Consider the following 25,218-nt stretch of genomic DNA (forward strand, 5'->3'; position numbering starts at 1 on the left):
CGTCGTTGTTATTCTGCATACATAACATGAGCCCCTAATTGCAAGGGCTAAGATTTTGAACAGAGAATGAGCAACAGACTTAAGGTAAAGCTCTTAGGCTACAAAGACAGTTTTAAGTGATCTTCCAGTGTAAACATGCTTGTAGAATATGGGTCTAAGAAAATGAATTGCTTTGGCCTCTATCAATGTACAATAAAATTTAAAAGAAATCTCTCATTAACATGAAGCCAAGCAGAAGACATTACTAGCAACTTCAGCGAGTCGTGTGTCCCATCCAGAAGGCTGACCCGGCACTGTGGCTGGTTCTGTCCTCCTCCTCCTTTTTATGAAAGCTTGGTCAGGACTTAGGCTGGCAGGCATCTTCCTTGAGTGCGTTAGGGTGAGATTTCTCTGCCTTTGTCTTTATCCTGTTTGATTATTTGATGCCCTCCCTATGAATCACTAGAAGCTAAACGGTGCCTGGTTCCAGGGCAGCAGTCAGGGCCGTTGGACTGTATTGGTCTTAACGGACATCTCTCGTTTAGTAGTGTGCAGAATACTGTTTCCTTCCAGTGGACTCTTTTACACGTGTATTCTTGTGTTTAAGTCTTCTAATGAGTGATAAGCACTTTGCCTCCCAGGTGACTGTAAAATAAGGTTTAAAGCAACTTCATATTTTTTGCATTCTAAACCTTCCCCAGCCTCCTCAAATGCCAAACTTCCCTACCTCCCCATCAGCTCTCAGCAGACGCCCTTCTTCCTTGTTACACAAAGAGCAGATGCTGTTAGCTGAGAAACCCTCACCACGCCCCTACCAAACCCAGCAGTGGAACTGTGTGTGCACCCGTCTGCCGTCTTCCATGGACGACGGGCTGTTTCTCTTCCCGATGGAAGCCAGTTCCTTGGTGTGCTTTGGGCTCCATCTCCTCCCTTCTTCTCGAGAACTTTATACTATGGATTGATTGTCTTTTGTTTCTCCCGAATATACAATCTGCCCTCCTCAATCTCATCAGTTGCCTCAAATTGTAAACATTTAAGACAAAAATATATCTTTCCCCAGATTCTTTTGGGAATTTTCTGAACTTGCCTTTTTTAAAATTTTATTTCATGTAAGTATGTGAGCTTTAGCATTAGTGCCCCAGTGTTTTAAACTTAAGTGAAAAAAAGCTCGCGGTAGCTCTTCTTAATCCTTCTGTTGACATGTTCATGGAGGATATGTCTAATTATTTGAGTCGTTTGTCACAGGCTTATTAATTTAAAATCCTGAAGATAATACTAGCTACTTAGGGAACAAAAGGCTGCATGCTGGTTAAAGCCTCAGACCCCACTCTCTGTCTGGAGGTGGCTTTTTATGTCACTTTCTTCATCCTTTACCATTTCTGAAAAATTGGCCGTGTCTGCCAGCTTCCGGCAGTCCAGTTTTTCAGACTCCCTTTCCCTTTCCTCGTCTTCTTACTTCACTCCCTCCCCAAAGATTCTGCAACAGCGTACGAGGCGTTCTTGGTGTTTTCTAATTGCTCGGTACTACCAGGAAGCAGCAGAGGCTGTGCTCTTGTCCACCCACCCCCATACCCCTCCCTGCGCCCCCAAAGTGAGGGAGGGGTGCATAGTACAAAAGTTGACTGTCTCAGAAATCTGTAAAGCTGTTCCTTCGCTTATGTGGTCCATAAATACCCTCCCCAGCCCCTGCTTGCTTAAAGGTAATTCTGCTGTCTCTTAGATGTTCCCGTGGAAGAATGCCCCGCTCGTTTTTAGGAATCAGGGCCGTGGTAATTTCCAGGTAGCTGTTCCTCTGTATTCAGTCCAGCAAGGACCCTGTGCCTGAGTGAGGGGAAGCTCCTGCCTTCCCTGCCTAGGCATATCCCTCACCCGCCGGTCACCCTCCTCCTCTCCGTGCTGGTTGCCCCACGTGTCTCGGAAGCGGGTTCTCCCGCCGAGTTTCTTCTCGTTTCAGACTCGCCAGTCCGGCTGGGTTCCGTCTGCGTTAGCTCTGGCACATTCCAGTTTCTCAGCCTGCTCCAGTGAGCGGACCCCAGCCTTCTTCAGCATTATCTTGCCCGTTTTCGAGGCTCGTGTCCTCCACCGAGTCTCTCACTGAGTTCCTGGTGTCTGATCGGCAGAAGGGATCACACAGTGGTTGAAAGCTTGGCACTTTGGAGAGTGGTTACTAGCTGTGTGACAGTGGCCAGTTCCCTCACTCTATGGGTCTGTGTCCTCATCTGTAAAACGGGTCTGCCCGCCTCTGTGAGCCAGGATGAACGGACATCCCAAAGCAGCGGTGACTCAAACACAGTCTTCTTCTTTGTAGAGGAAATTCCGGGCTAAGAAGCGCGGGTCCAGTAGGCTGATCCCATGGTTACCGGCAACCGCCTGTCATCGTTAGTCTGTGGCTTCCGTCCAGGTGATGCAGGGCGACTTCTGCAGTTAGAACCGTCGTGTCCACGTCCCAGGCAGTGAAGCGGAGGCAGCAGTGCGGGGCAAAAGGCTCGCCTGGCCTCGTAACCCTATGCAGGGCCATGTCTGGAACTCACGCCCCACCGAGTTTGGCTGACATTCCGTTGGTCGGAATGCGATTACTTGGCCACAGGAGCCGCCACAAAACACTGGGAAATACAGGGATTTATCTGGTCCAGTGGCCACACTGGATCAGTGTTCAGTTACTGGGAAGATGAGACCGGGGGTTGGCCGAGTGACCGGCAGTGCTCAGCTCACCGTGAAGGTGGTGACAGGTGCCCAGGAGCAGCGCCTCGAGCACCTGGCCTCTGCTGCAAGGTCAGGTAACCAGCACATCCCATTCATAGACTTTCCCAGGGAAGTGTCTTCTAGGATATTGTAATTCCCAAAACTTAGGCGAACGACCGCAGGCGATTTCTCTGAAGGGCGGAGGGCGGTAAGGAGTGCTTGTCCCCTCGCTGGAACCCCGAGTTTCAGTGGGCACGGTTTCCGCCTTTTTACTTCATTAGCAATTCTTAAAATTGACATAGTCGATATGTCTCTCTTTGATTTTTAAATTCTCAACTACTTCTCTTTCCCATTCCCTTAAACCAAAAAGATCTTTGTTTCGGTACATATTTACTTTTTGAAAGATAAAGGCATTTAAAACGAACTCTACTTAAAAATGTTTTATTACATCCCTCAGTTACATTTAAAGTCTTAGTGTGATACAGAATGAAGACGGGGAATGATTTTACTTAATGCATGGCCTTCAGCTTCACTAAACACCTCGGATTTAACTTAAGTTTTTATATCCAGCTCCGTTATATTTCTGTGTACCCGTCACCCAGTGAATTGTACAATATACAATTTTTTTTTCTTTAGTAGTAAGAAATATAGGTGAACCACCTTTTCTTGCCTTTTACTAAGTACAATTGGCCTATCCAAATAATCTAAATTTTGAAAAGATAGAAAGAAGAGGGGAAGGAAATAAAATTGGGAACCAAAATGACTTTTTTTTTTTTTTTTTTTTTTTTTGGCGAGACAATCCTTGGTTGACCTCACAGATTGCAAGGGCTTTGTCAGCTTACAATAAAATAAGGGTATTTTTTTATGTTTTACACCTATAGCATCTGGTCTTCCTAGGTGGTCTGCCATCCAAGTACTAACCAGGCACAACCCTGCTCAGCTTCTGATTCTGAGATCAGACATCGGGCTTGTTCAGGGTAGCATGGCCGTAGACCCAAAGTGACATTTTAATAAAGCCTGCTTCCAGTTTTCAAGGTAGCTAAATATTTATATACTGAAATCTAATATTATTTATTGACTATTGCAACAAGTAGACATATAGTTACCATGAATGTCTTTGGTTGTCTTTTTTGGTTTGTCGTTTTATAAATTAACTACCTATGACTTTTAGATTCTTTTGTTTGGTGTTTCTCTCCCAGAATTATCCAACCTTTATAATAATTATTTCTGCACACAGCTGTATGTAGTCTTTCCTTTTGCTTTCTATAGGTGTTTCTTTAAAAATACCTATACATGGGTAGGAAAAATATGCAAAAATAAATAGTTTTGCTAGGATGTAGCACCATGGGTGTCTGCATTCATATTATTTTTAATGTGTTTTTAAACAATAAGTATAAATAAAAATTCATCAAATGGTATGGTACCCAAAGTAAATGCTAAATGGTCTAGGTCTTTTTAAAACCACACATTAAGTCATAGGAAGTTATCAAATTGAAGCAACCATTGAGATCAAAGTCAATGTGATTCAACTGTTCTGAACCTTAAAAATTGAGTTAATAAACGTCTATTATAACGAGGTAAAATCAGTGGGAGTGAAATTGAGAAATCAGACTTACTCAATTTTCCACTTTAATAAGGTAGAAAAACATGTACTGTGTATCCTGCAAGACAGTAATCAAAATTACTTTTGAAAAATTGGGCTTGTTTTCAAAAAGGAATTTTCAGAAACTAACTTGATCATTTAAAAAGTACATGTAACTACTAAAACTTGCTTTTAAATGTCACCAAATACTCTGAAATCTGGGTTTGAGAAAACCTGTCAAGCCATTAGGTTAACTTTTATGTGACATTTAAGATATTGTGCCATTCAATGGATTTATATTTTATGCTAAGGAACAATTTTTTAAAGATATATGATAAATTATTATAATTATCTTAGTCTTTAATATCCGATTCCTTATTTTTTTCTTAGATAACCAATGATGTAAATAAAACTAGAGTTTCCATATTTTATATATAAAATGCTTAATATACATTTTTTTCGTTTTTGGAATATTTAATTAAATGTAGGTCATTTCTAAACAATTAATAAGATTTATATTAGTGATTTTTGTTTGATAGAAACTCTTGAACCGTTGTGTATTGTTACCAAGAGAAGTAAGAATATTGTCACCTCTTCATAAATTATTTTAGGTCAGTTTTAAATTTCGTCCTAGGTATTTCTCCCTGCCCAGCACATTTCCTTTGTCACCACCCCTGTAGTGTTTGTTCACAGAAGCAAGTTAATTTTAATATTAGCTTAAGCAAAATATGTTAGGAAGACAAGTCTGCTATAGAAGTAGCCGTTATCCATATCAGAAGCTAAGTACCGGTAACTCGTGAGCTGCATGCTGTTTCGGATAGTCCATATTACATCTCTGCTTTTCAAGAATTACTGTGATTCGGGTGCTCTCGTTTTAACCTTGGCTGACATCATTGCAGGTTAAAGCACTTACTCATAATTTACTATGGGTATCTTTACGATTGTGTTATCACATATATTACTGCTTACTGATTCTAAATTGCTAATGAAACAGCTGCAATGATGATACCGTTCTTGTAGTTTTGTACATGAAGCTAGATCAAAGTCCCAAGAAACTCATCATATGTAATTTTAATATAAATGAAAACTGTATTTGCTTGTAGCAATTAAAAGTATATCCTTATATCTTATAGTATTCATTACAGTATTAAGCATGCGTTTCTTCACAGAAACTAATTTTAATATTAGCTTAAGCAAAATATGATTAGGAAGATAAGTCTGCTAGCGAAGTAGCCATTGTATATTTGGAAGTTAGAAGTTCTCTCTTCTGTTCATGTTCAAGTCGAAAGTCTAATTAGTCAGTGTGTGGTTTTGTGCCTATTATTCATGGTTATGTCATGAAGCTACCTTTACACTGGATAATAACCAGTGCTCATGGAAAGCCTGTGATGGGTGAGACACTATACGTATAATTTACAATTTAATTTAAGCCTTATAAAAACTCTATCAACTAATCATTATTATATCCGTTTTACTATGAGGCTATTTAAGTTCAAAGAAGTTAAGAATCTTGCTTACAGTCATGTTAGTGTAGTTAACTGAATTTGAACCCAAGTCTGACTCTGGAGCCCATGTGTTTCACTGTACATTAGTTAGGTAGATTGTACAAGTCATTAAAAAGTTAACCTTTTCAGTTACCCTGATATGTGAAAATCTAGATGAACTAATAAACAGATTTGGGATGTTCTTTGCTCTTATGAGATGACTCACGCTATGTTCTTCAAATGACATAACATTAAAAACATTATGTGTCATCCAAAACTCTAGTTTCACTAAGCATTGTAAGAGTACCTGCCTTGCGAGATTTTGTCAGTTGAGGCAAACCTGTATTTTCATACTCTGTATTCAGCACGTACTTCATGAATGCCTGTTTCATGCCAGCTTCTAGGTGTGAGGGATGTACGGAGCCTGCAGAAGCAGACACGGTTCTTGCCGGCTCTAGAACTGGAATGCGTGGGTTCATATCGTGGCTCCACCTTTACCTCTTAATAACCATGTGATCTTAGCAGGGTTCTTAGTCTTCTGAGTCTCTTTCTTCATCTGTAAAAGTGGGAGACTAACAGTACCTCTCTTAGGGTCCTCATGAGGATTAGTTCAGGTTATGTATGTTCATCCCATGATGTCTGGTATATGATAAAACAATATTACCTTTTATTACCATCTTAGAAAGCATTTGCTGTATAAGTCATTTTCTTTTTAAAAAATAATCGAACAGCGTAATCAGTGTCATTGTCTTCAATCTGGGATAATAGTTATCTTTCTTGTATTATTTGAAAAGTCTCATATTGTTTCATTCGTTCTGCCTGCTACCATAAACATTTTAGAAATACAGCATACTAGAAGCTACGTTTTATTTTTCATATTTTAAGAACAGTGCTGCAGTCACTGTTGGGGTAAGTCTGAATATAGGAGTATATACGTTTGGCTCATGGCAGGTATGCTAACCTACTTTTTTCACCTTTCTCCTGAAAAAGAAGGTAAGAAGTCATTTTGTGATTTTTTCTTTGGAGAACAGTGAGTGCAAACAAAAATATTACGACAGCTTCACTCTGACTTAACGATTGCATTTTGTATTTCTTGAAATTTATGAATAGAAAATACTTCTAAATATTTTTAGAAAATAGTAAAATTAAAAAGTAGGTATTTTTTGTACACTTAACAACAACACAATATTTAGGCACTTGAACATATAAATCCAAGTGTAAGTAATTTTGCATTTTAAAAGGTGCATTTATTAAAAGTTACAAGAGTAAGTAATGTAGTCAAACTTACTTCTAGATTATTAAGTTGTTTGATATATCATATCACGATTTGTCATGAGCTTGAGGATGAATTAAATGTATCCAGATGCAGTTTTTTAGAGACAGACATAAAAATGCATGACAGATTTTTTTTTAAGTAGTGGTTTCCATCAATAATTTGTTTAAAGTTAAATTCTCTTTTTGTGAATTGATACAAAAACCTTACCTATACTTCTAAGAAAATTTGTTTACTTATCTCTTGAAGAAAGATACATCAGGGCTGTTTTTTATTATCTGTAATGAAATCCTGTTAGAGAAAATCTGGCTTTGACATTAAATCACTATCGTGATTTTCATTACCAAAGTCCAAATGCTAAGGAAAAGTCAGCTCATAAGCTGGATATATATATATAAACAGTTCAATTACAATAACAGCTAAAATAGTTTACTATTTTTTTCTATTTCCATAATTCCTTTTAATCCTGATTAAACCATTTCCAAGTATATAAGAGAAAAATTTGATGTTTTAATAGAAAGTTTTTTCTTGTTACGTATAAAAGAAAGTTGTGTGGTTGATTAGAATATTTTTTAATGTGAATTTTAAAAATACTTTTTGCATAACAGATTTTAAAATATTTCTTTTAGTACATACAGCCAACTTTTGTCATTACCTTAGATATTGTAACTAGAATTCAGTTATAGTTCTAAGAATATTAACTTTGCTGCTAATTCTAAATTTATATATATAAGCCAACTTTTGGTGTACGTGGTAATTTATATAATAACATCAGTCAAGATTTTCAGAAATATTTTGTTTAAGTTTATTAAAATTGAGATTTAGTTACCAGTTTTAATGGTTAAATTTTAAAGGAGAAAATGTAAGATGTAATTTGTTCTTAGAATCCAAAGAAAATAGGTGGATAGAAATGAATAGCTGTTCATTGGGAGGAAAAAACGCACTCACATTTAAAGCTGAGTTTCTAGATTATTTCATTGAGACAGCCACAGAAAATTCAATTTTAAAGAATAACTGCTTGATTAGCATGAAGTAAAGAAATTAAACACAATTCAGTGAGTCTCAGATTTAGCATCAGAATAGGTACTGAAAAAGAATCAGTGAAGTTCTTTCATAAGAATAATGTTTACTGCTGCTAATTTAGTATTTGTGAGCTTGAAAAATGAATAGATTAAAATTCGGAGTGCTTCTGTAAATGAACTCCTGTATTACTCTAATACCATACTCCGTTAAGACTAAGCTGTTCATGCTGTGGTAGAGCTGAGCCTGCAAAGAAACACATTTGCTGATTCTTGTCACTTGCAAGACCAGCCACGGTTACTGTATCTGCTGGTTGACTACATCAATGCAGGACATTGTGTGAAATCATCAGTGGTACTGTTTGTTTTAAAAGTGACACATGTAACTTTTTATTATGTTATTAATACAAGCAAAGAAGCTGGTAGTGCTTTTATTTTCATTTTTTATTTTCATCAAGCAGTTAGTTTTCTAGGAATGTTGAGCAGTATATCAATTCAGCTGTAATTCTAGTATGCAATACAGAAACTGTGAATGAGCTTTTGGTGCCTGCCATTAAAAATTAAATCAATAGCTTTAAAACCTTACAGTCTCATTTGGCTTCACTACGCTCTGTTTTAGTAGATCTGCACATCTATTTTGCTGTTGGTGGTTAATTTTACAGTTCAGTTTCTTTGTAGATTTTTGCCATTAAGTAGAAAGGATTTTAAATCTTGTAGCCCCTTAAAATATTTTATTACCATTTACGTAAATGAATGATAACGTACATGCTTGTTTATTGTGGAAGCACCCAAGACGCTCTGATTGAAAAACAGCTTAAGGACAAATAAACAAATAGCAAAAGCATTCGGTCTTTATTTACAGTATGTAGAAGATCACTGTTTTCGGTTTAAAGTGCAAGAGTCTGACGAGCAGGAAACCCTGCAGAAGGACATCTGGAGCAATAGACTGTACATACCGTGAGCTCACAGTAATAACTGACGAGCAGCAGGGCTCTGCGTGCAGAGCTAGCTGGGCACGCTGTCTGGGATGCCTGGGACGCGGTGGTTTTCCGAAGCTTGCTGGCTGCATGCTTGTTGCCTTTGTTCGTGGCACAGGTCATTACTTGATAAAATGAAGTGCATCGCTGTGAACAATTGACCCTTTGGAACAATCCAGGCTGGTCAGCAGTCTAAAGCCACACTTTAAGGCCATCATTATAGCCTCAAACTTAAGAGTTTCCAAGGTGCAGACAAAGGTGTTGTCCTCCTTTAGTACCAGCCGAGTGCCATTTTCAGACTTAATGAAGTATTTAAACTGAATGATGTTCGATGATATTGAAAACTCCTCTGGAAATCCATCCAGCCTGCTTTTGGACACCAGGACGATGCGAGATTTTATTTTTGATATGAAATCAGGAGCATTGCAGAAGATTCTCAGTCCTTGCGAGCGATCGTGGTTGTCTGTTATTTCCAAGAAAGTGGTCTCTCTGGGCGTCAGCTGCTCCTTCTCCCACCTGGATTTCACTTCCTCCGCCAGTCCCTTCAGCTGAAAGAATTCTGCTTCTTGTGCGAGAAGTTGATTTTCTCGAAACCCTTCAGGCAGCAGAAGTTCTCCATTTCGTAGGAAGTTTAGGACATGCCTGAAGAGGAGCCCATCCCTGTCTATGAAATAATGACCGTCAGCATCAAACGGGCAGAGGATTTTTCCATTTACTATCCCTTCAAGGAAAGTGTCTGGGTACTTGGTCAGTGTTTGTTTCTGAGTGATGTATAAGTATCCCCCAACGTTGAGGGTCATCAGCGTGGATTTGCAGTTCTTCCCTTGATCAGCGTCTTCCAGGCTGTTGTGTTTCCCTTCGTATTCCTTTTCCTTTTCTCTTCTGTTTAGTTTGCGCTCCATTTTCGAAAATGCTATTTCAGATGCTCTTTCAGCTTGTTCTTCTTGGCTCTGAGATTTTTAAAAAAGAAACGCTGCCAAACAAACACGCCTTTATTCAGCTCCAGCCCGGTGATGGAATGGAAATGCTGGCAGCGCCGCCTGCTCCGTCCGCCGGGCTTTGCAGTAGGTGGCGCATCAGCGATGCCTGCAGGAGCTTGCTGGAGTAAGCCAGGGAGGGGCGGGGGAGGTCATTTGCATTTAACTGTGTCAGGGAAGGAATTTGTCGTGAAACGATTTTCATGTGCATGCTTTGAAGTGATAAAAGTTACGCAGAATGAATTGAATTTCCTTTTGGCAGTTAAGGAATTACAGATGTTGAATTCTCCAGCTAACTGTGAGTTTTTATCCATTTTTAAATGTCTATGAAGTTGTTACTTAATACTGAATGACACTGTCATCTTTTGGAGAATAATATATATCAAATTAGTATCATTTCTTAAAGTAAATCGTAAATAGGAAACCTACAGAGAAAGGAACTAGTTGTATAGAATTTTCTCTTCTATAAAAAGCCACAAATTTCACAGTGGTGTAGTCACTTTAGAAACCCAACTGAGACTATTTAAACCTGTTATTTGTGACAAGCACTTGAATCTAATGGGATTTGCATGTGGTTCTGATGTGGGGATCTTTAGTGAGAATGCGTTTTCTAATTTCCCTTAACAAAAGGTTCTGCTATTCTTTTTTTTTTTTTTTTTTTTTTTTTTTTTACCCTAAAGGTAAAAGATCAAATATACAGCCTTTGCAGTAATATATATATACTTTTTTTTTTTGGTTAAGATATTCTGTGGAAAATTCGTAAGCTTGCCTCACTCTCAACCCATTTCAATGCTGAACAAAATACTTGGACTAATGTAGACAATATAACGTGTGTGTGTGTGTGTGTGTGTGTGTGTGTGTGTGTGTGTGTGTGAAGATAAAAGAGAGTCAAAATACCTACTATAAAATGGTGTCATGGGACAGTTAGTTGGTTTTTGGTGGTGGTTTTCAGCGTGCACAAAGGGTCAGAGAAAGAACCAAACCTAAGCTGGAAAAAAGTGTGGTGTTTTCCCCCTTTTTTTCCTTCTCTCCTCCATAATTTGCCTTCCAGAGCATTTTAGTGATCTGAGCTTTCAGGTCTAGGATTTAAAGTCTCAGCAGTAAGCAATGTGAACATGTCCCCAGTACACTATTATTTCCCTGGTCTGTCTGCTAAATTAGTCTGGTAAAACTACATTGTTCTCAATTAGACTAGATTTTATATTCAGCTGATTTATATATATATTTTACATTAAAGGTATTATAAAATTATTCAACTATGATGATAGAAATATTGGAGCAGATTTTTCTAAAAATGCTACCTTGTATTTTCTGTAAACCATGTTAGATTTTTTTCAGATATAAAAAATTATATTCTTAATTGTAGCAGATTTGAATTTAACATTTATGTGTCATGGAGGTTATCAAAAGTACATTGAAATCAAACTAGAAATCTAAGGTATACATTTTTTAGGGCTCACTTTTTGCCTAGAGATCATGAAATTCAACCTTTTCATTTTACCAAACGAAGTTGCATTCTAGAGAAATGTTGATGTTTTATCTAGAACTTGACAGTTTGCTCAAGGCCAACACTTTGAGCGAAGCTTCCTCCCAGCCCTGCATCACGTATGACTGCTGTCACCGTCATAGTTTCATATGCGTGTGTTTGTTGCCTTTGCTTTTTTGGAATCCAGTCTCTTCAAGGGATATGACTTTTTAAGAAATACTGAATAGATTTTTTTTGGGGGGGTACAACTCGGAAATGTATTCATGGGATTCTTATGTTACTCGTCACTACACACGAGTAGACCATATAATAACGAAATCGATAAAAGCACGTAACAGCTCATTCAGAGGTAAAGCTCTCTTTACATGAGCGTCAGGGGGCCACAGAGCGTAGAGCCTGACCGCCGTGCGGCGGCTCGCGTGTTCGCAGGCACAGAGCTGAGCCGCGGGCGGTGGGCGGGGCTGCCGGACCCTGACCCTCGCCCGCGACCGCCCGCACCTCCGGCCCACACACGCCGTCTGCCTCTGCTGACTCGCTCACCTCTCGCCTCTGCTGCCCGGTTTTAGAGCTGCTGGTGCTTGTTCTTTGTTTCTGCTGCTCGGCTGGATGGACCGAGCCACCCCGTCGTGTGCCTCGGGCCCTGATCGCCTTCCCTCTCTCTACACTCCACGCTGGTGCTCGTGGCTTCTGCACGCCTGACGTGCGATTTGTTTGCCACCTGTGGCCTGGTCTTCGTGGCTAGAAGCTTATGGGAATCCATAAGACTTCTCTTTTGTGTCCTATGCCCCAGTTCAGTCTTCAGAAAGAAAGATGGCACCCAGTAGGCCCCACCTTACCGCGTCACCCCACGGCATCCTCGCTAAACCGAGACCATTGCAGTTTACCGAAGTCATCGCTGCCTGACCTGGTCCACGGGCCCCTGGGAGAGAGCCAGCCTCTCTGCTTTTAGTCTGTTCCGAATTCACATTTACCTGCCTGGCGGGTGAGGGGAATGTCCGCAGGGTCCACACAGCCCTCCGCTGGAGGTGTGATGCTTTAGTGCCGGCGCCAGGGGGAACGGGGGTCCCCGCTTCCGGTGCCCGCGCCGGTGCCCGCGTCTCTGCCTCACCGGAGATGCCAGCCGGAATCAGTCAGCTCAGGGGTTTCAGCAGAAGAGCTTAACCTGCACGTCAAAGATTAGCTCGCTTAGATCCACTAGACTTCGGGGTTTCATCTGCTTTGCCGGCAGAAAGATTTTTTTTAAAAAAGTGGGTGCCCAGTTTTCTGCTCAGCACCGTAGCCCATCGACAGAGTTAGATCACCTCCCTCCGACGTCTACGGTCATGCTTGCGGGAGGCCGTTAGCCAGCTTGGGGATTTAGACCATGCCCTCGTCAGGTCCTTGGCATGACTGTTAGGCCCAGATTCCTGCCCCTGCTCCAGCACCCCTGCCAGGACGTGGTGATGCGCGTCGCCCACTGTCTGCGCTCCGGCCAGTGGGAGGCGTTCCGCGTCCTACCCAGCAGCCCCGATGGGAAGTGATGTCACCGTCAGTCATGACCGAATGTGAGAAACAGTCGTTTTGATATTCAGCTATGCCTATTTTACTTCAGTGCATTTCCTGTGTTAAAGAATAAAAATAAATTGCACAGTATAATGTATTAACATATTTTAGGGATCAAGAATTTTTCCATTTCAGTCTAATTCCCTGAATGTCCAAACTTTTGTTTCATTTGAAATAGAAATTTCGTCTGCGTTAGATGTCGTCTGGTACCGGCGTGGACTAACACAGTGCTTCCCCCACTCCACCCCTGCCCACCACCGTATGGAGCCTGTCGATCCCTTTCCAACCAACTATGCAGAGCGCTTGTGTCATCCTGGGATGGCTGGATGTAACCTGTGGCTGGGAGGCCATGTCATTGGGTAATTCCAGCCCGATGATACACTTGTCAATGTTCTGCAGTGTTGAGCTGGGTCTTCAGAGAAGCCCAGAAACTTTGCTACGTTGGCCAAATTTTAAGCCTTGTTTCAGGAGTGTAGGAATGAATAATGTACTACGTATCAAAGGAGCATGAATAAAAACGACATGCTGAATGAGAAGGTCAGGCAAAATTCCATCATTTCATTGCTTTTCATTACAGTGGTAACCTTGAAAACAACTTAGAAATGATATCAACTCATATTTTAAATGAGCTTTGGGAGGTATGTTTCAGGAAAACCTCTGTTTTATAATTCTATAAGCAGAAGTCATTTAAGTTTTTTAAAGCAAGTTTTCCTTTTCTTGAAGTGTAGCCTATGCATTATTATTCACCGGAAAATTTTATTGTAACCACATAAGCAAAGCATTTGCTCGAGCCTAACTATTATCTATGAACTAAACATGAGGGACATTACTTAGAAAGCTTGTGAAAGTAACACTGCTTTGAAACCAGGGCCCAGAGGTTCTCTGCTCCCTGATGCTGTCCGCTGCCACTGTCCTCTTAGATGCGCGTGTGTCTTTAATGATGGGGGGAGAGGGAGGGGACCTGAGCGGCAGGACGGGATGCGATGGTTCACAGGAGCAAACGCGGCTTCTCACTCCCAGAGCACAGTGACTGTGAACCAGGGACGGGGAACTCTATCATACTGCATAGCGTTTGACATCTCACATTTCTGAAATGTTAAGTCATTCAGGGTCTGTGTCAAAATTATTGGCTCGTAAAAGTTTCCTGGCAGAAGTTTGTCTTTCTTAGTGACACATAAAATAATGGGAAATATTATGAATGATGGTATCTTAGGTTTGACGAAATCGCTGAGTAGTTCTGTGAGCTGTTACTCCAGGACCGCCAGAAAATAAACTGAACAGATACAGGGAGAGGGAGAGTGGGGGGGAGTGAGAGAGAAATCCCAGCCCTGGCCGCGGCGTGTCGGGGTTCCGTGGGGAGGCCGCGAAGGGACCACCGCCTCTGGCCTGCGCAGCGCGGGTAGCGGGGGCGCCGCGGGGGCGCGCGCGCCCAGTGTGTTCTCACAGCTCTCCAGGGGATGCTGACGGCCAGTTTGAGCACCATATTGAGGACGGAGCTCGGAAGGGGACCTACCTCGAGTTCTTAGTGCTGGGTTGTGGGTTCAGCCCTGTCGTTGCAAGAGTCACGTACTCGTAAAGCAGCTGGAAGACCACGAAGAACTAAACCAGTTTCGGTACTGCCGCTCTTCCCGATGAAGATGGCGAAGAGAACGGTCTTTGAGGGTGAGGCTGATGAAACCGGATCGTAGTCAGTTGACTTGAAAATGTCATCCGGTCGTTTGTAGCCGTTTCGTTAATATCGTACCCCTCGTTATACTGTAGTCTGTCTCAGCACCAGATCTGCATTTTTCTTGCTTGGTGCCCCTCATCACATAGGACAGTGTTTGGCACTATTTAACTAAAAAGTAGCATTATAGTAAAAGTCTTTTCTCCAGAAGACTTCATCTTTTCTGGAACGATTTGTTTTTCCATTCATTTAATCACTTTTGCTGTTATTTTTTAATTCTTTCTAGTTTCAAGTGCAGCAGCCAAAGCAGGATTGCACCCTTTGATAATGGTCTAGCCAAAAATAACAATTACAGTAGTATAATTTCCCTGCCTCTTTTCATTTATTATTATATCACAGCGTTACTTCATGTATTTTATAGTTGTATTTTATTCCTGGGTTTTATTCAGCCTCTTATTCTTGAAAGGAACTTTGAGATTAGGGGTTACGTCTGTTTTTACAACCTCACGGCATCATGCTCACATCTGTACTTAAGAGGTTTCCGCGGAGACTAATTATGCTCGTGGTGTAGCAATCCGAAGGACAGGAGGCATGATGGCTCCTGAACTTGCTTTGTCAGCATTGGCGCATACGAGTGTCTGTCTTTATTGAAAATGCCTAGTCACTGAGTTATTCCTTTGCTCAGGCGTCGCTCGTAGATTCTGTGGACTCATAGACCCCTTCGCACATTTAAGGCCTCACCTTTGATTTCCTCACGTTATGGTTTCAATGTTTGGTGTAAGACTGGAAATTCCCAGTGCACTAGGCATATTTGTAATTTGAATATTATTACAAGAAAACATATTACAGAAACTTTTGAAAGTTTTGTTACTTTTGAGGCAAGTGATCAAATGCTTCCTATAGATTTACTGAAATCTGAGCATGACCTTTCTTCATTCCTAAAATTTCTGAAGATGACCTAGAAATCAGAACATCAGTTCACAAATTTGAATAACATGAAGATCACCTTCTTAAAATAGAGGGATCGCAAGTTTGCCTGACTGGTTTGTTCAGGTGCCAAGCATTGTGTTGATCTGCCTTACTCTGCCAACCACGGGCAAAAATCTGCTAGGAAAAGGTTTTAAAAGAGGAGAGTGGAGACCACTAGGAATATTGGAAATGATTTACCTGCTTCGTGGAACTGTTCTCTTCCTTCCTTTTCCAGAGAGGGTAGATGGATGTAATGCGAGCGTGAGTCAGGAAAGTTGCTTCAAAGGTCCCGAGGATCAGGCCAAAACCTCGGTTGCTGGCCCAGCGGTCTGTGTTATAACTGGAGTCGTGAGCGCTCTTAAAGGCGCCACCCCGAGCCGAGCCGGACGCAGGGTGGGAGTGAGCACCTGCGGCCTCCTTCCTGGCATACCTGTCTCGTCACATGACAGGGCTGGCACGTGCCCTGCCTGCCTGCTCACTCACCTCGTTCTAGTGAGGAACGCCCTTAACTCATATGAAGTGCCAGTCACTTATTTCTCATGAATTCTTTAACACAGAGTGTGTCTCAGATTAAAGGAGAGAGACAGTGGGAAGGTTCAGCCCACAGCAGAAGTTTGTATATTTTCAGGTCTTGGGCAGCTTCTCAACATTTCGTTACTGTTCCAAGAAGCAGTTTCTCTCTAATTTCTAGTCAAAATTTGATTGTATCTAGATCTTTTTTAAAGTATTAGAGCAAACAAAATAAACACCAATGAAATAATAAACCTTCCTCGATCAGAGGGGAAGGCCAGCTGTGTTGTTTTTCTCTCTTTTTTAAAGAGATCTCAGTAATTTCATTGCCGAGGCCCAGAGATGTGAAGTTACGTCTCCAAGATAACACCGCATTTGTGACAGCATCAGGACTAGAAGCCTCAGTTCTTTTGTAGGATGTGTTTTGAGTACTTAACTTTTTACATTTTCTCTCACGTTTTTTCTGAAACTAGGTAGCAGGATATAGATAGATAAAATAGCATCACCAAAAGCATGGGTTCACACTCATTAAGACTATTTTGGTTGCAAATAGCAGAAGCCAATTATTAAACCAATCTAGGGAGAAAAAAGGGTTCAGGGAGTGGGGGGCAAAATTTTGAAAGGATCCTGGACGTAGAGAAGAACTGGACAAGTGGCCAAGCGCAGGGACAGGTTGGAACAGCCGTTCCAGGGCCTTCAGCAGAGTGAGCTTAAGTGGGTTTCTTTAGAGCGCTGTCACTGCCATGCTCCTCCAGCGACTTCCGGTGTGGGTTCCTGACAGACAGACACAGAGAGAGACAGGGACAGGCGGTGATCGCACGCACTGTCCCCGCCACCTTCAGGGCCCCGCGACTCACCTCCCAGTCTCAGTCCTCCTGCCTTTCAAGGTCCAGCACAGACACTGCTTCCTCTGTCACAGCTCGTCTTGATCCGCAGCTGGACGGGATCTCTGCGCGCGCGCACGTGTTAATCCCAGTACTCTGTATGTCCCTGCCTTACAGCGCTCAGAGCCCCTAACAGGTTCGCCTCTGTGTGGTAGAACCCCACAGCCCATGTGGAAGGACCAGCAACTGGTCACTTAGCTAAGGCAGGGAATCTTTAAACAATACCAATATTGATGCCTACTGCCCTGAACATTATATCTTAAACCTACAGATGTGCATTTAGTCACCGAGAGTCATGTGGGACAAGACCGTTGTTTTCGTATAGGGTGCCAATTGAGGGAGCATCTACTTTTCCTTGTGAAAATTAAAAACCACATTTAGATTTTCAATTTTGATTTCTTTAAAAAGGAGCAAGAACTTAGACACCGTGAAACAAATACGAATGTAGACTCTTTCCAGACTTCTCAGTGCTAGTCTCCAGTCTTTTCAGTGTGTAACTGGACAGTTTTTCTTAGCTACTTACCTTTATATCAAGTCTTACCAAAGCATTACATCTAGTTTTAGGAGCTCTCCCTTCTCCGTACTCACAACTAATGATGTAGTAGACAGACTGCACAGTTGCTAACAGTGAAGCATAAGCAAGGGCTCGCTGGGCGTGGTAGAGGTGAACGACTGCCCGCCAGTGTCCGTGAGCTGTGGGCGCCGAGCACTGTGTTTAAAGAGAGGACTCGAGCCCTGGTAGCCTGGAAGTGCATCACGTGGAGGTCCGTCAAGGTGCTCCTCGTGCATCACGACGGTTCACACACCTGTCTCGCCCCGCTGGACCAGCGGCCCTCAGCGTGGTCTGGACCGGCTGGGTCCGGGAGGCCCCGACACCCTTTCACCGGGTCCGTGACGTCAGTGTTTTCACAATAACACCGAGCTTTTTTCCCTTTGTCACTACGATCCTCTAACGTTTCTCAGCTTCAGTGTCTAATGGTAAAGCTCTGGAGGCGAAACTCGGGTAAGGAAAGCCCTTGGTGGGCCCCGGCCGCGCATGGGGGCCCCAGTGGCCCCCACATCTCTGAGGCCGGGGCCAGGCCTCATGCGCCTGTTTCCCCGATGCGGTTTCTGCGTTATCTGCTGCATGAAAGGCACTCAGAAAATATGTTCCTGTGAGGCTTTAAAAGGTGTGTGAGGGCTTTAAATCTGGCTTAGGGAGCTGTATCATAAACAGATCGGCTTTTAAAATTACATTTAAGAGAAGGAGCAGGTGAACAGATAAATGTGCTATTCCTTAAGAGCAGCCAGTTGGTGGAAAAATTTGTTGCTGATGATTAAGATGTTTCCTTTTACTCGAGAAGCATTTAAACACTGCTTTAGGTTCGAAAAGAGCGTATCGTGGTCGGAAAACTGTGGTTTGGAGAGTGAGTTTTATTGCTTCTTGCGAGCGGCCCTGATTGAAGAATAGCGCCGAGTGTGGTGGCCGCGTTGAGATGGCCAGGTGCTCTGGACGCGTCTCTCTCTCCGGTCCTCCGTGGAGGACGAGACAGCAGAAACCTTGCGCCGGAAACGAGCGCGGCCTGCCCAGGCGGAGCAGGTGCCGCTGCCCGAGGGAGGGGCGCCGGGGCGCTGTGGGGGGTCGCGCCTGTGGCCTGCGACATTAACAGACACGTGGGTCTGTAAGCAGGTTACTCTCAGGGTCGGTGTTCTGGGCGTACTTGTTTTTTGAAAAGGGTTAATTTATGCTTAAATAGACCTTTCTCGTGAGTTTATTAGGACACTTTATACATTGAAATTTCCCCAGATCTTGACAAGAGATTCTCTAGATTGAACTTTCAGCTTCGATGAGACAAATTTGAATATTCAAGGTTCGTTTTTGTTTTAAGAAAATTGCGGTTTCGATCTTGCCAAACCCATTGGTGAGAGGAAATTGTTTTTAGTTGTTTAAGCTTAGCTGCAGCGTCAAGGTCACGGGCTGGCGGTCGTCCCTCCGGGCGAGGTCACGGGCTGGCGGTCGTCCCTCCGGGCGAGGTCACGGGCTGGCCGTCGGTCCTCCGGCGCGTCTCTGCGTCCAGCAGGCGCCCTCTCGCCGTGTCACGGCCGGTGCCTGAGGTTTGTTGCGTGTGTCGCTCTGAGGGACCCTCGAACCACTGGATCACATAGTCCCATGCTCACAGCGCACAGCGACTGCAGCAGGGCGTCGAGGTCACCGGGAAGGGTGTCCCGCCGTGAATCCTGTCGGCTTGGCTCTCGGCGCCGCGTCGGGGCCCGTCTCCCTCCCTGCCGCGGGGAGCCGCCCGCTTCACCGGGGCAGAGCTGCCCTGGCCACCTGCCTGCGCGGTGCCCAGAGGGGCCCGGCGCGCCGTGGGCACGCGCGTCTCGTGACTGGGACGCATGAAGTCATTCGCCCTGAAGGGACAGATCACCAGCATCACTGACGGGCCAGAGGGTGTCCTCAGCCTCCGCCCGAAACCCGGGCGAGTCCTCACAGAGCCACGCCAGAGCCAGAGCCAGAGCCGTGCCTGACCGCAGCCGGGCTTTTCCGGACGGGTGCCCTCGGGGGACAGTCGTGTGTCTTACCACGTGACGTGAGGTCTGTCAGGTGACTAGGCACACTGCGTGTGGTCGGTGCTGACTCCGTTTTCCTTTCCGTGTCTCTGGAAATTTGTATCAAGGTCACTAAGAAAACTCTTTCTGATGGTAGGAAAAGTCGTCCTTCCGTTCGGACAGTCACCCGTGGCGGTTGCACCGCAGTTTGGGTTCACGCAGGTTCACAACCGTGCGGGGCGCAGAAGCCAGCGGCCCCCCGCACGCGGCGTCCCCCGGGCCGCGGCGACTTCCGGGCTGGCTGGCCTAGTCGCCATGTATTCTGGAGTTTTGTTTGCACATGTATGTGTGTGTGTACACACGCGCGCGCGCACACGCACGCATACGTTCAACTTAGCGGTGTAGACTTGCTATGTTCTCAGAAGTTACGTCTCTGCCTAAGGTGCTATCGCCTCGCTACCCTTAAAATTTTTTCGATTTTGTGCTCTTCTAAGCCGCCCTCTTTAGAGAGAGCTAGATATAGGAAAGCTATGACTGGCAGGGGGCTGCAGCCCCCATTCGGTAAGCCTGGCGAGGACCCAGTTTTTTACTAGCCAAGGAGAAGGTTTTTCTCTATTCCGACCAGATGCTACTATGCACGCAGAAACATTCCTTTTGTGTCTTCGGTTTTATTTGTAATTATATCTTATCGTAATGACTGTTACTGAGGTTAGTGTGTCAAAACACAGTCTTGAAAATGATAAATGTTATCTCTGAATGCATTTGTTAATTTTTTCTTTCCATTCAAGATAAGCTTTCATTGGAAGGAGTAGTAGTCCAAAGAGCCGAATGCCGACCCGCCGCCAGTGAGAACTACATGAGACTGAAGAGGTTGGTGGTTTTACCTTTAAAGTCATACGGGCGTTTCCCCGGGGACCGAATGCATGCGTCGGGTCGCCCGCAGCCTGCACACTGCTTCCGGACGTGCTCCCTCCAAAGGCCGTGTGGTTCCAAAGCCAGGCGGCCACAGGCTCCCCGTCATACACCAGTCGGAGGGCGCGGTGTGCGGCGCAGCGACCGTCGATGCCGCCGTGTCGCACGTTTGCAGGTGGCCATGAGCGAGGGTCTGACGTGCTCGTCACGAGAAAACAGTTTGTAGCTGCGTGTGGCGGCTGCCGTCACCCACGCTTCTGTGGCCATTTCACCGTGTACGTGGTCCTCGAATCACTGTAGTGTACACCTACAGCCGTACCCCCAAAATATTTATTAGAAGTCAGTTATACTTCAGTTAAAAAAAAAAAAAAAACAAGCCCAAGGAAGAGTTTTTTTGGCAAGAAAACGTTCAGAACCTGGGCTATTTATTTGGGATATTTTAAGCTACTATGCTTAAATATAGTCTGGAATCAAACTTTTTAAACTTCTTTTTCTAGTTGTCTTTATAAATCTTGATTCTCTAGAGAGGTATAATTTCTTCGTCCTATTTTATTTTCAAAGGCTATAATCTTCCCATAATGAATGTCTAAAATACTGTACTGTAAAAAGCAAGTATATTGCCAGAATATCATCCTTTTCTCTTGATCTACAGAGAACTTTTTATAAACTTATTTGTTGGAGATTTTGCTTCAGCGTCCCTCCTTCCCAACTTCTGTGTGTGGCTGACATTCTGTAATTAATATTTCAAGATGATCGCAAATTCCAGGTACTCTAAATCTTTATGACTCTCGAAGAGTCAGCAGTTTTTTAAACCCTGAAGAAACGTATCATACTTGTTTTATAGTCAGTACTGAAGGCATTCCAGCCCACGTCGTTTAGAATCATAAATGTGTTCGCTCCAGGCCTCGCTATGCGTAGCAGTGAACACGACGGAAGCCTCCGCCCTCCTGGGGCCTGCGCCTCGGCAGACCGCAGCTCTGTGGAGCTGGTCGCGGAGCACACGCCAGGCGGCGGCGGCCTGTCTGGATGGCGTTGTTCCTGTCTGTGAAAGAGGCCGGTGGAGCTGGGTCATCGTTTTAATTTCGCCCCTTTTCTCAATTAGATTAGAATCTGTCTCTTGAGAATGAAACAAAGAGACTGGTTTTCTTGTCCAATAATTCCTCTAATTTAAATGCCTCCCCAGGGCACATAAAAGGATGACAATCAAAATGAAAAAATTTTTATAACAGAAAATGACTTTGGAACACAGGCAGATGATGTTTCTCTCTTTGTTTTTAGCCTGTAAAGTTTATTATATAATACAAGGCTTTGAAGATTTGTGTTCCTCAAATAACTACTGATGGGAAATGCAAAATCTGGTTACTGAGCTGCTGGCCAAGACTTTTTTCTGTGGGCTTCATTTCCTTTAAAGGTTTCTAGAGATTTCTGTTGGCGAGCAGGCAAGTCACCTATGTTTATGAAATGACCACTTTTCTTCTTACGAAAAAAGAGGTTAAAGTGGTTCAGCCCTTGGAGCATGCTGAAAGGCCAGCCATGACATCCGTCAGTTACTTACGTGACTTAAGGAAACAGGGTGATTCAAGAGAGGACGATCATCTCATTTTCATAGAGTAGGTGACATATGACATGAGTCTTGAAGGCTGAGGTTTTTTTGACCAAGTGGAGAAGGATGGACGTAAGAACACCGTAGTCAGACACACAGGCTCAGAGACTTGGGGAACACGTCAGGGACCGGCGAGTCGCCCCACAGGCCTGGGAGGCAGGGTGTGTTTGCGGCAGAGCACACGGCAGCTCCGCGCCAACCTCGCTTTAACTCCGGACTTGCAAACCCAGACGCTGGGTTCAGTGTCCAGTGACACTCCAGATACGTCAGGAACGGGGCTCCTAGTCTCCCCCAAACCCGCTCCGTCAGCAGGCTTTCCCCTTGAATCAGCGCCAGCTCCGTCCTCAGCCCGGAACCTGGCCGCGTGCTCGGGCCTTCTCGCAGACCCCACATCCGACGTGTCGGAGCAGTCCGGCGGACCGTGCCTCACACATACTGCGCACCTGCAGCCTGGCCGTCCCCACCACCCGCAGGACCTCTGTCCCCTGTCCCTCAGCCGGATCGCTGCGGTGGCCTCCAGCGGGGTTCCCGCGTCCCCCCGTGTGCCCCCGCGCCCCACTGCCATCGGTCGGCACAGCAGCCAGGCAGTTCTCTGCCGGGTCACGCCAGAACCCGTGCTCCCCTGTCACTAGATCGAACCTGAGCCCTCACAGTCGTCTGGGTTCTGCGCGATCACCCTGCCACTCCCGCGCCCTCTTCCCATCCTCATCTCCCTCGTCCCTCTCCGCGTTCACTCCGCTCCAGCCGCACCGACCTCCCGTGGTCCCTGGGCGCCCTGGGCAAGCCCCGCACCGGCCGCCTCCCCGCCTGCGGCGTGCCCGCCCAGGGAGCCGCTGGGCTCGGCCCCTCGCCGCTCTCCAGTGTGTCTGTCCTCAGATTCCACGTTACTCAAGGCCGCCGCTGGCCGCCCCGCGCCCCTCCGGACTCATGCTCCCTTCACAGCACGCGACGCTTCCCAGCACACTGCGATTCACATGTGCTGCCCGCTTAGCCCTAGTGCAGTTCAGGCTCCCACGGGTGGTGTGTGTGTGTGTGTGTGTGTGTGTGTGTGTGTGTGTGTGTGTGTTCACTCACGCCCACACACCAAGGGTCTAGACTAGTTCGTTGTATGTAGTAGGTAGTCAATAAATATTTGTTGAATGAATGGCAGGCGATATGGTTCGAAATGTTCAAGAGTCATATGCTCGTTAAGTTACTTGTTAAAGAGTCTTAAATGGTAAGGAATGGGAACTCGTGATGCTGTAGCTGTTAGGAAGGGCTGGAGGATCTTAAGCCGGGTGGAATGTGAAGGGACTCTCTTTCGGACAGGTCACTCCAGCCATAGCACACAGATGGAAAGCAGGGAGATAAGCTAAGAAGCTGGTGTGGCAGCCCGGGCACAGAATGTCTGGGGGCCGACCAAGCCGCTCCTCATTGGGAGGGGCAGGGAGGGACGAGGCTCTGAGGCTCTTTGGGGGCGGCCTCGAAGCGCCTTGACAGCTCGTCTCAGAGCGCAGTGGTCGCAGGCCAGGGGTGCTGGCTTCATGCTGCAGGCTGGGCGTGCCTCCTGCTCTGAAACGCCAGGTGGCTCCGCACCTTTCTGCGCATGCACAGGACAGTTTACACCAACCGAGGGAGAGGGATGGGGAAGTCCTTGTCATTCCCGTGTCCGTTTTAATTTAAATTTGGTTGACAATTTACATAAAAACTTAAAGAAGAAAGTACCTAAACTGTAAGGACCAATGGGTAGATTATTAAAACAGGACAGTAATCTAAGTCATAGACGTCTCATGTATTTTATCTTCATTCAACATTTTGAATGCCTACTGTGATCATCACTAAAGCCTCAATTTAAAAAAAAATTAGTGGATACTAGTCTTGCTCCAGAGTTTAGTCTTTGAACCTAAAGAGAAACACACACACACACGCACGCACACACACACACACACACACACACAACCAAAAAAATCTATTTCCCGACAGTGCGGTGGGGGGAGGAATAGAAGCATCGCGGCAGGGTTCCGGGTGTCGGCGGCATCAGAATAGGAGTGTTGGAGGAGAGGACTGGCCGTTCGGAGCTTGACATGTCCTAAACCGAGATGTCTCGGGGACCTCCTCTGACTGCCTACCCCCAGCGACTTTCGAATGACTGCATTTTTGGCGCTCGCCTCCCTTTCCGCCCTCATTTCCTGGTGTTCTCCTTTACGGGGACGCCAGGCAGTTGTCCCAGGTGTGCCGGCCACTCCCGCTCCTCACGCCTTGGTTACGTGCCAGATCCGCTGCCCAGAACGCCTCCTCTCCCTTCCGTCGGGATCCTCCGGCTGTCCCGTACCCAGGGACACCACCTCAGGGCGTCTGCTCCCCCGCCCTAGCGGGGACCTGCCACCCCGCTTTCCCGCACTCCCACCTACTTGTTCTTCTCTGATGACGTCTGTAGACGTCGTCTTCCTAACCCTTTAGGCGTACGCACATAGGTGCGTCTCCTACAAGATCACGAACTTCATAGAAACAGGAGCCGTTTGAGTTTGTGTCCTTCCTTTCTTCCTCCCTCCTTGCCTTCCTCCCTCCTTTCTTTTTTGTAGTCTCAGCACTTAGCGTGATGTATCACAGGTATTAAATATCCAGAAGCGTTGGTCGGGTTGAAATGGACTGGCGTAGAAGGGCGTGGCCGAAGGAGGCACAGAGATGAGGCTCAGAGTCACGGGGGCCCCTGGCGCCCCGCTTCTCTGACTCCCTCAGAACCGTGCGGGGACCTGCGGTTGGTCTTCCGCTCCCACGCACGCGCACACACCTGCGCACCTGTCCACTGCTCTCACCTTTGTTTTTATATAAAGTCTATTAAACAGCAAAATGAATGATAAACTAAAAATAGTTTCGTTGAAAAACATGTTTTTGTTAATCCTCAGTGAGAGTCGAGGTGATAGCAGTAACGAAGAATTCTGTAAAGATCATTTTATGACCGGGGAAATGTGGTATTGGATTTTAGCTTTCTGGTGATCTTACTTGAAACAGAGTTTTGTTGAACAGGATTTTTGGTGAGTGCGAGCTTCAGGGCTAATGTACCAGGATGCTTTTATTAGCAGGTAGCAGAAAACCCACTGTGAACTGGCTTAAAGACAAAAGGAATTCCCCGACTGCGTAAATCGAATCCGACACCTTCGTGGG

The 25,218-nt window shown here is 44.9% G+C and overlaps 2 protein-coding genes across 2 annotated transcripts in view; one reads left to right on the forward strand and one right to left on the reverse strand.

Moving 5' to 3' along the window:
• The window catches only part of GTF2F2 (general transcription factor IIF subunit 2), a 110,118-nt gene that overhangs the window by 41,389 nt on the left and 43,511 nt on the right, over window positions 1–25,218 (forward strand). Inside the window, exon 5 of the mRNA XM_016143857.2 lies at window positions 20,348–20,429. Coding sequence (XP_015999343.1) covers window positions 20,348–20,429 — 82 coding nt within the window. The remainder of the gene's footprint in view (window positions 1–20,347; window positions 20,430–25,218) is intronic.
• KCTD4 (potassium channel tetramerization domain containing 4) lies at window positions 8,188–10,189 on the reverse strand. The gene has a single exon (XM_016143856.2). It carries the CDS (start codon window positions 9,896–9,898, stop codon window positions 9,119–9,121), a length of 780 nt encoding a protein of 259 aa, XP_015999342.1. The 5' UTR covers window positions 9,899–10,189; the 3' UTR covers window positions 8,188–9,118.

Source organism: Rousettus aegyptiacus, unplaced genomic scaffold (genome assembly GCF_014176215.1).
Source record: "Rousettus aegyptiacus isolate mRouAeg1 unplaced genomic scaffold, mRouAeg1.p scaffold_m13_p_11, whole genome shotgun sequence".
In the NCBI taxonomy this organism is placed as follows: Eukaryota; Metazoa; Chordata; class Mammalia; order Chiroptera; family Pteropodidae; genus Rousettus; species Rousettus aegyptiacus.